The sequence below is a fragment of the Nuphar pumila genome, chromosome 10, assembly GCF_984573655.1.
Source record: "Nuphar pumila chromosome 10, dmNupPumi1.hap1.1, whole genome shotgun sequence".
Taxonomy (NCBI): domain Eukaryota; kingdom Viridiplantae; phylum Streptophyta; class Magnoliopsida; order Nymphaeales; family Nymphaeaceae; genus Nuphar; species Nuphar pumila.
The window spans coordinates 88,540,396-88,554,740 of NC_143258.1; the positions used below are offsets into that span (position 1 = coordinate 88,540,396).

The following is a 14,345-nucleotide window of genomic DNA, read 5'->3' on the forward strand; positions in this document are numbered from 1 at the left end:
TGCCATGAAAGAAGAGGTTGACTCTATGGCAAAGAATCAAGTGTGGGATCTTTGTACCTCGACCTGATGGAGTTAGACCTGTCGGTTGTAAATGAGTTTATAAGACCAAAACAGATTCTAAAGGTCATGTGGAGAGGTATAAGGTTAGGCTTGTTGCAAAAGGTTTCACACAGATAGAGGGCATTGATTATAATGAGACCTTTTCTCCTGTCTCGACTAAGGAATCATTGAGGATAATCATGACCCTTGTAGCTCATTTTTATTTAGAGTTGCATCAGATGGATGTGAAAACTGTCTTCCTGAATGAGGATCTGGATGAGGAGGTATACATGCAACAACCTTCTGATTTCAGTATAGATGACTCGAATAACTTAATTTGCAAATTGAATAAGTCAATTTATGGACTTAAACAGGCCTCCCGCCAGTGGTATAAGAAGTTCAATCAGGTAATAATGAACTTTGGATTCATTGAAAATATTATTGATCAGTGTATTTACATTAAGACTAATGAAAGTAGGTTCATAATTTTGGTTTTATATGTTGGCGATATTCTTCTTGCAACTAATGATTTGAGTATATTACATGAAACAAAAGATTTTCTTTCCTCTCATTTTGATATGAAAGACATAAGTGAGGCCACTTATGTCCTTGGAATCGATATCTGTCGTAATAGAACTAAGGGTGTCCTTGGCCTCTCTCAGAAATCCTATATCCTTAAGATTCTTAAAAGATATGGGATGGAGAATTGTTCTCCTAGTTCGGCATGCATAGTGAAAGGGGATAAATTGAGCTTAAAAGATTGTCCTCAGGATGATATTGAGAAGGCAAAGATGGATGTTATCCCATATGCTTTGGCAGTTGGGAGTTTACAGTACGCGCAGACCTGCACTCGACCTGATATAGAATTTGTTGTGGGAATGCTTGGTAGATATCAGTCAAATCCAAGCATTGCGCACTGAAAGGCAGCGAAGAAGGTCATGCGCTATTTACAAGGAACGAAAGGCTATATGTTGACCTACCGAAAAGTTGACCACCTAGAGGTCGTTGGATACTCTGATGCGAACTTAGGAGGGTGTATTGACAGTAAAAAATCCACTACTAGATACATTTCCTTCTAGCGGGTGGTGTTGTTTCATGAAGAAGTAGAAAGCAGTCTACCATTGTTGCTCATACCATGGAGGCAGAATTTATTGCTCTATACGAGACTTCGTCACAGGCCATTTGGATAAGAAACCTCATTATGGGTCTTGGTATAGTGAACTTTATTGAGAGACCACTAAAGATCTTTTGTGATAATGAAGCATCTGTGTCTTTTTCAAATGACAACAAGAGCTCAACATCGTGTCGACACATGAAGTTAAAATATTTTGCTGTTAAAGAAAGGACTGAGAATCATCTAGTATGTATTAATACAATTGAGACGAAGAAAATGACTGCGGATCCCCTTACTAAAGGGCTAGCACCGGGATTGTATTCTCAACATGTAAAGGGGATGAGTCTTTATTATTCCTTCTGATGTATGACAATACATTATGTGATCACATTTGTGTTTATGCTTTTGATTCTCTAAGGTTTTGTCTTATTGTTGATTTTGCATAAAAAATCTCTCATATGGGTTAGAGAGAATAGCAAAATAACAATATTAAATGATCAATAGAATAGGTGAGAGACCAACCTATTTATAAAGGTAATTTTCTGCATGCCTAAGCACTGAAGGTGAATTGTAGTGTAGTACATAAGAATATGATATTTCATAAAAGAGTATTTATATCCATGACTCATATGATTCATCCTTGTGATAAAGGGTGGCATGTGAACCCACATAAAGAGTTAAATCGAGATAACGGTATACACATCGATTTAGTACACTTTTGGTGTCAATGGATCAAGTGGGAGAATGTTGGACATTATGGGTTCATCCCACAGTGTGACCCGGTTTGATACCCATTAGTGGGTCACATTAGTGGCCAAGTAATGAGGTTAGTGGGTGGGAGTTACGTGAATGTGGAAAGACCACATTCACGTAACTGCCTTATTCCCCCATTATATAAGGGGTTAGGGGCTATGAAGATGATGAGCATTCATAGCAATTACTCTGCCAAAAACGATTTCACATTCTGATATAGTGGAAGGGTCCTGCTCACCATCGACCTAAGACCTGACCTCATTGTGGGCGTCAACCGGTTGAGGAGAACGCTGAATTCCCTACACGCAGTTGCAATCCATGGCAAATTCAAGTACGCTTCCTGTCAATGTTTATTTCACAGGATTCGCCAACAGCCCGCACCAAGAGGCAGCGCCCACCTCACACTCAGAAGCAGGAGCATGAGCCTCGGAAACATGCAAGACAGCCACCTTGAGATCCATGAGACTCAGTCCGCCCTGATCCCTACCAGGCACTGCCATCGCAATTGAACACGCGACGGTAGGGTGCACGCCACTGTGCAAAAGTGACAGATTAGATCCATCGCCCAAGGGCGTTCTGACAGGAAGCAAGGCAGCAGCCGAATTGGCAACAGAATAGCCCTCTCTCTCTCTCCCTTGTTAATAAAAGCCTGAAAATATGGTACTGCAACCCAGTAACTTGTGTAATTTGCTTGTTGGTTCAGGCATAATCTAAATCATCCATGCTATTTCACAAGTTCCATTCCTAACAATAACAGAAAAAGTGTAAATGATCTTTGATGATTATTAAACCATGACAGACATTATTAAATTGTAGCTCTGTTTTTGACTTCCCAGTTACAAAGGGTGCTAGTGAGAAGTATTCCATGCCTCAAGAGGGGCGGAACTACAGATGAATACCTGTTTGGCTGAATACAGTTAGATGACCTCTTGGTTAAACAACCTTGTCAAGGTGCCGTGAGTTTCATCTCCAACACCTCTGAGCAAATATGACCCATCATGCGGTAGAAACAGAGCAGATCAGAGAGCTGTTCAATTGATATCTTGGACATCATCTTTCTTGCTGCAATCTCCCTCTCTTCATTCATCTTCAACCTTTCCATGTAAGAGGAGGCATTCCTAACAGTTGCTCCCATCTGTTTCAACCTCTTCTCTTGCTGTATGCTCAAAGCAGCACTTGACTGAAGAAAAAGAAACACAAAAACAACAATCATGATCACGGTACAGGAAATGAAATTGCAGTAACAGAATGAACATTATGCAATCATAGTCACAATAATAGATCGTGTAGATCTTCATCATTTTTGGAAGTCTGTACCTCTAGAAACTCTGCTCCGGCTTCTAAATCTTGGCCTTCAAGGGATTTCCTCACGCTTCCAGCCGTATACATATTCCTCGCCACCGAGAAACACCGAACAATTATCTTTCTCTTCTTCTCCATTTCTCCATCTAGTTTCAAGGCCTTCATCTCACCGTTCACTTTCTTCTGGTAAGCAATCACGGCCTTAACAAATTCCTGGTACCAAGATAAGAAAATCAATCAGAGCGAAAGACTTCTAGTTTGCTTTGGTATTCCATTTGGTATAAAGAAGAGTGAAGACTATACAATTAGTTTATAAGAAACATATTAAGGTTTAGATCACTTTGACATGCTCAATCTTGATGTTTCAATAGATCTGAAATGCAGTTGCTTTTTATAATCCTTCCATATAATTTCTCCAGCACTCTAAGTTGGAGAAATCACCCTGAATAAAGATATCAGTAAGAGCTAGAAATATATATATATATATATATATATATATATATATAAAACATTCTCTAGTCAAGACACTTTATATCCTTGAAGGCTTGAAAGACCTCACCAAGGTGGCTAAGCTTTGTAAATTTGTCGGGAAGCAACATTTATATAGGCATCAGACATAGCTTATCAAAAGGGTGCCAGAGAAAAACAACATAAACTTCCCTACATGCCTCATAAATTTGTTTAATGGTCACTATATCAACAAGTTCATCAAATTAGTTCTACTGAATTACCAAATAGCTCTCTCCTGCCTTCTACTCTGCAGGATCAAGAGTGCCACAATACAGATTTAAAAATTTTGTAAAACAGATCCTTGGAAAGTCCCCAAATTCTGATGTAGTAATTTCCTTCTCATAAAATCTAAAAGATTTTATTGTGACCAATGCGGCATTTATAACTGTTAGGAGGAAAAGTGAGAGAGAGAGTGTATGTGAGTGTAAAACCATTTTTCATACTTTCTTTTTGTAGATCAGAAACCATATATACATAAAGGACAAAAGGGTGTCGAATCAAATGACACCAAGACATCAATGGGTGTTATGAGTTCATGCATATTTCAAGCTCAGATGGATTCATATGGCCCGGTTGCATCCGGTGCACGTGCAATGTAGAAAAAGAAACTAAGCCTGCTTTTAGCAGTTCTTGTACCAACCTGATAAGCAGAAGGGCACCCCGGATAATCAAAAGCCAACTCTGGATTTTCACTCTCTTCATGCCTCATTCGTTCCGGATGGAACTGCAGGCCCATTATGAACTTACCCACCTCAGGACTATAGGCATCTGGATCATAGAATGCCTCTACCAACCCATCAGGAGAAAAGGCCATAGGTACAAATCTCTCAGCTAGCATCTTCACCCCTTGATGATGATAACTATTAACTCTCAGCTCCATATCTACTTTCAAAGAATCTTTAAACCAAGACCTTAGTGGTGTGTTCTCTAGAACTCGAACAACATGTCTATGACCATCATAATTATCATAGTCTATGTGCCTTACCCTCTCCATACCACTTCTAGAGAGCTCCTTCTCTACGTCCTGATAAAGGGTACCCCCACATGCAACGTTAAGGATCTGAGACCCCCTGCAGATCCCCAGATAGGGTATGTTCCTCTCAAGGCATAACTTTGCTAGCTGGAGTTCAATGGAGTCCTTCTCCTTATCAATGGCAGTATCACTAGAGTGCAGCCTCTTGATCTCCTCAATTTCTTGTGGGGTGAGGCCATCAAAATCTGATTCATAGAGAGAAGGGTCCACATCCTCTCCTTCACATAGAAGCACGCCATGGATGGGCTCAAAACTCTCCAAGAGCATGTGAATGCCTGATACTCTGGGGACTATTACCGGCACAGCTCCATAGTTGACAATAAGATCAAGATGGTATTCACCTAAACATTTCAAGATGCAGAAAAAAATAAGAACACATAATAATCTAAAATGGGTATCACCCAAGAAATAATCTCAAATTGGCATCACCCAAACATTTGTATAAAGAAAATAAGAATACAGATAATAATCTCAAATGGGTATCAACTTAACATTCCAAGAAGCATAAGATAATAAGATTACAAATAATAATCTCAAATGGGTACCACCTAAACATTGCAGGACGCAAAAGAAAACAAGAATACAGACAATAATCTAAAATGGATTTACCTAAACAGTGCAAGATGCATAAGAAACAAATACATACAATAATCTCAGATGGGTATCATCTTTCTTTGATCAATAACAAAAGAGATTTTTATGGGGATTTTTTTACCTACAAAATCCACGAATTTGTTCTTACGAACGCATCTTCTAGAGACGATGAGGACCCTTGGCAGAACCATGGAAAGATCTCTGGAGGCCACCATGTCCTTAAGGTTTCCCATGTTGATGATGGTATATGATGGCTATGGTGATTGTGGAAGATTGATAGATCGGTTTAATGATTTTCACTAGATGGGTGTTACGATTTCAAGATTCAACGTTGAGGAGGAAGAAGCTATTTATAGGGAGTGATAAAGCCATTTGGCTAAAGAAAACTCTTTACTGAGGGTGGTTGCCCTGTTGTAGGACAGCACGATAATGCAGAGATGACACTTGCTGCATAGTTCATGATACACAATCACACATGACAAATAAAAAATATGCAAAAGTTTTATTTGCTTCACTGATGACATCAAACCATTGGACCTTCCATAAGAGATCATCACAAAACTTGGGGGATTTTCTCTTACCCATATTTCAAAACTGGACACATCATTGACTCGGGGCCCGGGTTGGATCATTACCGGGTCGGTCATCCATATACAGTTGATGACCCAAATAAATTGTCACCTTGACCGACTCAACCATGTTCATATGAAGTGAAGCCAGTAAGAGTATATTACAAGGACTAAACCTCAATTTGGACCAAGTTTCTGGGTCCCCAACCGATCTTTTTGGATTCGGATATTCGGATCTTAAGAGCTCCAGAACCAAGCGTATGATTGTTAGGCATAGAGAAAATTGGGATTTTCTTGGGCATTTAAAACTGGTAGTTGAGATCTGCATGCCGAGTGAGAAGGCTGATCAGGACTGCCAGATAAGCAGTCCAGCAGATGCATTCTTCCAGGCGCCGCGTACGACCCGAAATAGGATCCGAATATTACCTTCCCTTATTCCAACTTCTGTGACAAATATCGCCATATTTATAAAAATATTGCCGAAATAGCAAGAAATTGCCTGAAAGTTTAAAACTGCAATTTCACGCGAGATTTTTAAACCGTGACAAATATCGCGATATTTATATTTTTAAAAGATATTTATCGTGAAAATTAACCTCCAAGATTTTTATGTTTAAATGTGTTTTATTTATATTTTCTTATAAAATTTATTTATTTTTATTTTTTAAATTTATTTTTAATTCCCAAGATTTTGCCTGAAAAAACGCAAGATTTATGAAAATTTTCAAAAATCTCCCGAGTTTTTTGGCTACCGAGATTTTGCCGTTTTTAACTTTTGTCACTATGATTTCAACTAATGTGTGCTGGACTTGTTATTTTTTGTATCTTATCGTAATTATGTTTCTATTTTTGTTTATTGCTACTAAGTCATCATCTTCAGTGCCTTATCCATGTGGTGGACCCGGTTTATCCCATTGGGTAAGCTGGGTGAGTCAGCAACTAGCTCCTTGACATGTCGGTGTGACGTGGCGATATACTCATCAAAGTCTCAATTGGTCTGGTCAATCCAAAGTTGGATTGGGTCGGTCTTGTTAGTCTTAGTGGAGGGGCTGGTGGGATTAATATGATCTAAGTTTAGATTATATTAAATGGATTATATTGCCAGTCTGTGTGGTGAACGATTCTGGTCAATCCTTTCTAAGATTAGGACCATAAAAGTTTTAAGGTTTGGACCGGGTCCATGTCCTACTTTTCATGTCCTTGTTGGTCCAACTCTTGGGGACATTAAAGAAGTAAAAGTTAGGGTTTCAACTACCCTGAAAAAAAAAAAGTTAGGGTTTCAACATTACCCAATCCATAATTCCCTTAACAACGCCCTATATACTTGAAAGTTTTTAATTCTATTATGTTTTTAGTTGGAAAATTTATACTTGTCATATGTTTTAACTATTTAATCAGATCTTTGATTAAATCTCAATTCAAATACTTGCACCATCATCAAAATGGACCTGGATCTTTATGGCTAAATGTGGATCCACGCATTGGTCTGGCGTCTCAGTCCTGGTCATAATCGTTACACTCTCTTATGTATGATTTGCTGCATGTAGTTTGATTTCATCTAGCTTAGACATGTAATAAGGCCAAGGTTACTAGGATATGGATCTTGCTGACCCAATAAAGCAACTTAACCTGACTCACAAGTCGGGCCTAGTCCAGCCCAAAACTTTTGGTCTAACACATTCTCTTTCATTGAATTTCAGGCTAGTCTGAATCATGGTACTTCAATCCTTTTCCTTTCATATTGGAAAACCTGGAGTAGGTGATGACGTAATTGCAACAAACACTGGGAAACTATAGGCTTATATAGGGGTGTCAACGGGTCGGGTTTGGACCTGGTAGTCTACTATAAGAGAAACCATACCTGACCTGATAAGAACTACATGAACCAGACTCGGACCATACCTGGTAAAATAATATGTTTTAGCATTTTTACATTGAAAATTTGCGGGTCTTAATCGGCACTCGGGTCGGACCCAGGTCTGGTATAAAATTTCACAAACTCTACCTGGGTCAATGTATTAATCAGACCTTTGGCTCCGGACCCAGGTCTTAATCGGGTCTTCTAATTTATCACCATACCTGGACCCTATAGGGTTTGTTCCGGGTCAGGTCTGGGTAAACCCGACCCATTGACACCCCTAGGCTTATAGGTCTATACATTAAGTGGCAGAGGGATTCAAACCTGATCTTCATGTCCTCTTGTGCATACAATCAGAGTGGGGCCCAACAGCAGATAGATGGTGATCAGGTGCAGAGCCACATTGCATTTGTGCAATGTGATTGCACCTGATCCTGCATGCCTCATTCACACCAGGGCCAAGTGTCTGGTTCACCGTCGGCCCCGATCAACTTATAGGTTGAATTCAGGCTGAGTGCTAACAGGCCGTCGACCCATGGTTCTGAGTTTATCTTTATATTCTACTGTACTTTGCAATAACATATTATAGTATATAATGATAATGATAAAGGTGCTCCCGGAGTACTTACTCCCACCTAATAGAAGTTTTAGATTATCAAATTTCTTAAACTTTTTTTTTTGTTGTTGTTGTTGATGAGACCCAATAGATATGATCTGTAAGCATTATTTAGTTGAAAATAAGTTTTTGATCATGTGATTATAGCATGAATGTATATTTTTTGAGACCTTTAAAAATCAACTGCTCACATTGTATCGAAATTTCATTACTTAAAAAATCCTAATTTTATGTCAAAAAAACATGATCCCAAATAAACCATGTTGAATATATTCATAAGGTTCAATTACGAAGATAGGACCTACAAACATGCTTTATAGTAGGTTGGAGTAGGTACTGCAAGGGCACTGTAGCATTACTTATATAGTATAATCAAACCGAGAACCTACTATAAATCATATTGTGTGAAGGTTATCAACAACAAATCGCGATTTTGTGAGATCAATAGAAGCCTTCACAGACTCAGAAGTTTGATTTTCCTTTCACATCAAGCTTCATGATTTTTGGAGAATAAGCATATGGTAGCACCTGATCAAACAGAAGGGAAAAAGAAAAGAAAAAAAAGAAGCTTCCCTGTTTATCTTTTAAACTCAACAAGTCTGTTATGTTCATCTTTTGATTTGGTAAAAACCAAAAAATGGTGACGCGGAAAGTATTTTGGAATTCAAAATTTCGGGTATGGATGTATAATTGAAGATGATCCAGATCCTATGACTACAAGTCCAGGTACAATGAACAGAGAATTATCTTGAAGATTGGGTCCAGGTTCAATGAACAAGGTATCATCTCTAAGATTGGGTCCAGGTTCGGTCGTTCCTTCAACGAAGATGAAGATTAAAAAAACGTGTTAGGTTGCTAAAATTAAAGAGATGATACCTTGTGCATTGAACCTGGACCCAATGCTCAAGATGATTCTAGATACTTTTTTGTTTATGATGATGAACCCTCATCGAAACCAGGAAAACTGTCCGTGAGGACCCACGACCACCCTACCTTAGGTGGCCCACTTCTAAAAGCTATGGACACACCCGTGGGCCAAAGGGTTTCATTAAGATGATTCTAGATACATAATCTTAACAAATTAAATATGATATTATCTTGCAGTTGAGGTGCTAATTTCCTCGTAAAATGGGTTTTTATTTAAAAGGAAACCTCCTCTCATGTGAAAGGTAGAGTGTGAGGGGTTGTCTTCTTGACATGGACGTAGGTCATACTTGTTGAACCACTTAAAAAATCTTAGTGTGTATAGAAATTTGTTTGACACTTCTTTTGTAAGATCGGCAAATTTTTAGTAAATATTTGAATAAAAATATGAGGTATTTTTATGTAATTTGATTATATTAACTTGAAATGTGAAACAAAAGAATTTAGTAGAGTCAAATATACTTAGGACGCATATATTTTCAAGGATATACAATCAAAACATTCAGGGAGTTATATTACACTCATTTGGCAAAATGAGAGAATTTTACAAAGACAATCTACTTCGTCTCGTCGAGATAAAGAGAATAGCATACTCATTTTTTTTTTCAAAAAAATATCGACGAAACCCTTAAAATGTTTATGCCCCACATAAATATCTTACAAAAATATATGTGGGGCCCACATAAATATCTCATAAAAATATTTAGGTAGGCCCCACAAAGAACATATATGTCCTTCCGAAAAAGGTAAGAAGAAATTGGAAAGAAAGACAGGTTTATCCCTTGGCGTGAGGCCCACACCCCCACCTCTATAAATAGGACTCCTCTCTTTTAGAAATTTGTCACCCCCTCTCTCCTCTCTCTCTCTAGCTTTCTCTTTCCTCTCTCTAGTTTTGCTTTCTCTTTAGAAAATGACTTTCTTTAGAAAAAAACTCTCTCTAGATTTTTACTCTCTCTCTAGAAAAGAGTGTTCTCTCTCTTTAGAAGAGCTTTCTTTCTAGAAAAGAACTCTCTCTCTATATTTTTTCGTGTTTCTTCGTACCGAAGAGTTCTACATGAGACACTCTTGGTTGTGATCATACCAGGCGTAAGGATGTGTCGGCTATGACTTAGAAATGCCTTTATACTTGCACTAAGTCACCGCTAACATATTTTTGGTAGGTTTGCACGTCGCTCTTTATTTCAAGTTATATTTGTTGAAATAATTATCCAGTATGGTGAGATTTTTCTTATTGTATACATTTCTAAAATAATATTGGGTCCTAAACCTTGATTCACGCCCTCTAGGCTACTGCAAGCTTGCTTCGGTGTTCACGTGCGTATCATTATAACTACTTTTCGTTATTTATGATAAATTATGTGTCATAGAGTCCTAGTCATTGGTTCACGCCCTCTAGGCCACCACAAGCTTGCTTCAGTGTTTATGCACGTATTCTTATGACTACTTTCTTATTTAATATATATATATATAATATATATTTTTTTATGCAAGTTATTTAGTTTGACAAGTGATTTCATTCATCGGGCCCTGCTTTATACACTTTACTTTGTTGTCGCGCTATTATCTGTACAGGCTCTTGCTTTACACTATTTACTTTGTTGTTGAGCTGTTATGTGCACAGACTTCTGCTTTTAATAAATATAACCGTCGTGTAATAAGCATACAAATGGTGATTGGTTTTTATTGTTAAAAGTGATTTAAAAGTCTTGTCGCGTTTAAAATATTGTTTGACGAAGAAATTTCTATTGAAAAGGTTTCAGATTTACGCAAAATTGCATTTACGTAAATATCTAAGTCACCAGCGTAAGTCTTAACTAAAGCCTTCCTTTTCAATAAACCATGAGAGATGCAACATACACACAATAGTGTGTATCAATCGAAAAATGAAGGTAGTGTTTTCCATGTTAAATATGGGAGATGCTGCCAAAGTTTCTGATAAGGTGCTCTCTAAGCTAAAAAAGAACGTAGCATTTTTTTCATTCTACATGGAAAATGCTGCCAAAAGTTCTAACAAAATATTCACCTAAGCTAGTGTAGATGGCATGATGATGCCCTTATTGTTGGAACTCTGTTAGGATGGCTCATTTCGTTTTCGCCTTCAAGGGCATCGTACTCGTAAGGGGCGCTGCACCAGAGTTGCTATTATGCCTTGTTAGACTAGTGCTCATTGCAACTAAATATGACCGAGCAGTCGATCAAAAGTAATCATTGATTATGCATGTCTCTGTAAACTAATATCACAAGAATAATACACGTAAGTGCCGTTGTGCTAGAGTTGGTTATCCACCCGCAATGGGATAAAGCGCTCATGAAGGTCGTAGGGGCCAAGAGCGATATTTGTATGTATATAAACAAACATAATGATAATCCCTATCCACACAGGAATCAACTCGTGCTTCAAAAAATTGATTGAGGTTGGGTTCATATTTTTCTTGGTGCAAAATATATTAGATTGCTTATATGGCACTGATCAATATTCTAATAATAAAGATTATGTGGTCGAACCCCTTCAGGACTTACACTCATCGAGGCAAACAATGATGGTATCACCTTAAGTGGCATACTTTATCTTATGAATCAAAGAGTTCAGGAGGTCTCCTAGTCACTCGGAGGTTAGGAGGTTGGGTTATCCCTAAGACCTAGAGATTGACCTCGCTACTACAATAATAGGATACATCCAAACCGGCCTAGCGGGGGTTATCCCGACAAAAATCTGTTGCCTCGCTACGAACAGTCACTTAGGTTTCTAGGCACAAAAATATATAGATGGCTTTGTTTGATGCTGAAGTTATATCATAATTTTTTCATGATTTATAAGCCCAAATATATAATTTTTAAATTATATACTTATATTTAATTGATAAAAATTATGAAATATATATATATATATATATATATATATATATATATATATATATATATATATATATGAAGTGATGTCAGTTGGGTCTAGATGTGGTTTAAGCCCCGTTGATAAGATCGAATTATGTTAATTAAAATCTAAAATTTTTATTATTTTTAACCTTTAAATTCAAGCAAAATTTAGGTTAAATTCAAGCGAAATTCGAAAGTAAAATTTAGCTAAGACCACCGTTAGATTCGCCTCATAACATAGATCTGTAGGAGATCTATTTTTTCAAAATTGATTTATAGTTAGCTCAAAAAATGTATTTCTCTAAAATGATGGGCCTCTATTTTGAGCTTTTTCTAGTTTAGAACGAACTAGATTCGAGTTAATATAGATATGAACTCAGTTCAAAATCCATATTGACTAGGATCCGGTTCAGGTTGAATCCAATTTGATTGGATATGGATTTAAATCATAGATTCAATTTGTATCTATAATCCATTCATGACAATTTTAAAATTAAAATAAATTTAGAGTTAAAAAAATAAGTAACTTTTAAATACAAACTAAGGATGAGATAGACTTCTACTTTAGGTGGATGAGTGGTGCCTAATTCCTTGCCGAGTGGCACCAACCCGGTTGTTTTTGGGCTGGTGGCCAGCCTAGAAATAGCCCGATCAATTTTTGTTTGAGACTTTTTTAATGTTATGATATTCAACCATTTTCCAGCCGGAAAATGACCTAACTGATGTCATCCTTGCTGGGAGGCAAAAGCCCGTTCATTTCGTGCCTAGTGGCCCGCCCAAAAATGACCAGCAACAATTGTAGGCCTTTGATTTGTCAACCATAGTAAGTCACAAGAACTTGATCTAGAGGTCAGTTTCTACTGACCTGAAATATTTTGATCACATTTGCAGGTTCAAAATTGAAAAAAAAAATATTTGTATGAGGTTCCTTTCACGGTAGTAGCATGCACATGGCAAAATCACAAATTGTATTCCCAACATATTAAACAAGATGAGGGAGAGCGAGACAAATGGCACTTATTCCAAGGGTACCAAAAGTACTATGCTAGCAACATTAGACACATGGCAGCTAGTGTATGCAATCTAAGAAAGCACGAATCATTTTTTCCCACAACGTCCACAAATTTTTTTTTTTTTTTTTGTAGAACGCCAGATTCACACATTTTCCTTTGCAGCATGTCATAGAGAACTTGCACTTCTTGCCACAATGGTGACGATCAGTATTGACATCAACACACTTCCTCTTGCAACACTTTATGTCCAGGGCTAACCCTGATCCGGAAGATCCTCGGGTGCTTATCACATGTCACTCGCCTCAACCTGGCGAGAAACCGGCGAAGGCTGAGAGATGGCACCTACATTAAATTGACAGATATTCCAGATAGCACAAGCCAGACTCAATAGAATCTTTACTTTCTATTTTATCTTTTTTACAATTTAAGATCATTGATCCCAATCGAGATTTGGGTCAGATCCGTGCCCAACACTTTAATAAGAATCCAAGTACATATAGCACTGGTATCTTACAGATCCGACCCGATTAATTAATAGGACCTATATAACTAAGTCCGAATTCAGAATCTTATAGGATCCAACCAGGGCCAAATTCGGATCATACCTAACTCATTGACAGCGATGCGATGCCGGAGGAGGTTTCTCTTGAAGCAAAGAAGGGCCAAGTACTTTCCCTCCATTCACCTCGAGAGCCCCCAGAGACTAGGCTCAGATAACTGGTGACTGCACATGTCATCCCCCCAAGACTCCTCGTAATGGGACCCGACCCAGCAAAAGCTCGTGTTGGGTTAGGCCAGTCCTCAGGCTAACGAGCTACTGCTAGCTTTATATATATATATATATATATATATATATATATATATATATATATATATATATATATATAATGGATAGGTGCAAAATGATAGGTGCTAAATGAGTTTTTTAGGGTTTTATTCATTTCATTTTTAAATTCTATCCATACATATGTGATCTATGTACTTGATTTTGTAGGGATCAGCTCTTGAAGTGTTCTATTTTGACATGTTGGTGGATTTTTATAATGTTTTAAAAATCAATGGTCCAAAATCTTTGTAAATTCTCGATGCTCCAAATATCATTTGTTTCATCGAGAACACATGAACTAGGTGTAGATTTCTCGTAAA

General features: G+C 37.6%; 1 protein-coding gene across 1 annotated transcript; it reads right to left on the reverse strand.

Moving 5' to 3' along the window:
* Positions 1–2,852: 2,852 nt before the first annotated feature.
* Positions 2,853–5,560, reverse strand: LOC149827239 (putative glutamine amidotransferase GAT1_2.1). The gene is made up of 4 exons (XM_090018472.1): positions 5,467–5,560; positions 4,359–5,092; positions 3,224–3,421; positions 2,853–3,086 (listed from the first exon to the last, which is right to left on the reverse strand). Exons 1-4 carry the CDS (start codon positions 5,558–5,560, stop codon positions 2,853–2,855), a joined length of 1,260 nt encoding a protein of 419 aa, XP_089874598.1.
* Positions 5,561–14,345: the final 8,785 nt, after the last annotated feature.

Bases quoted from the DNA above. Each gene is read 5' to 3' on its own strand.
- LOC149827239 (XM_090018472.1), bottom strand. From the start codon at position 5,560: ATGGTGGCCTCCAGAGATCTTTCCATGGTTCTGCCAAGGGTCCTCATC. The intron at 3,422-4,358 runs GTTGGTACAAGA...TCTTGGTACCAG, and splicing joins GGTGCCCTTCTGCTTATCAG to GAATTTGTTAAGGCCGTGAT. The intron at 3,087-3,223 runs GTACAGACTTCC...CTTTTTCTTCAG, and splicing joins CCGGAGCAGAGTTTCTAGAG to TCAAGTGCTGCTTTGAGCAT.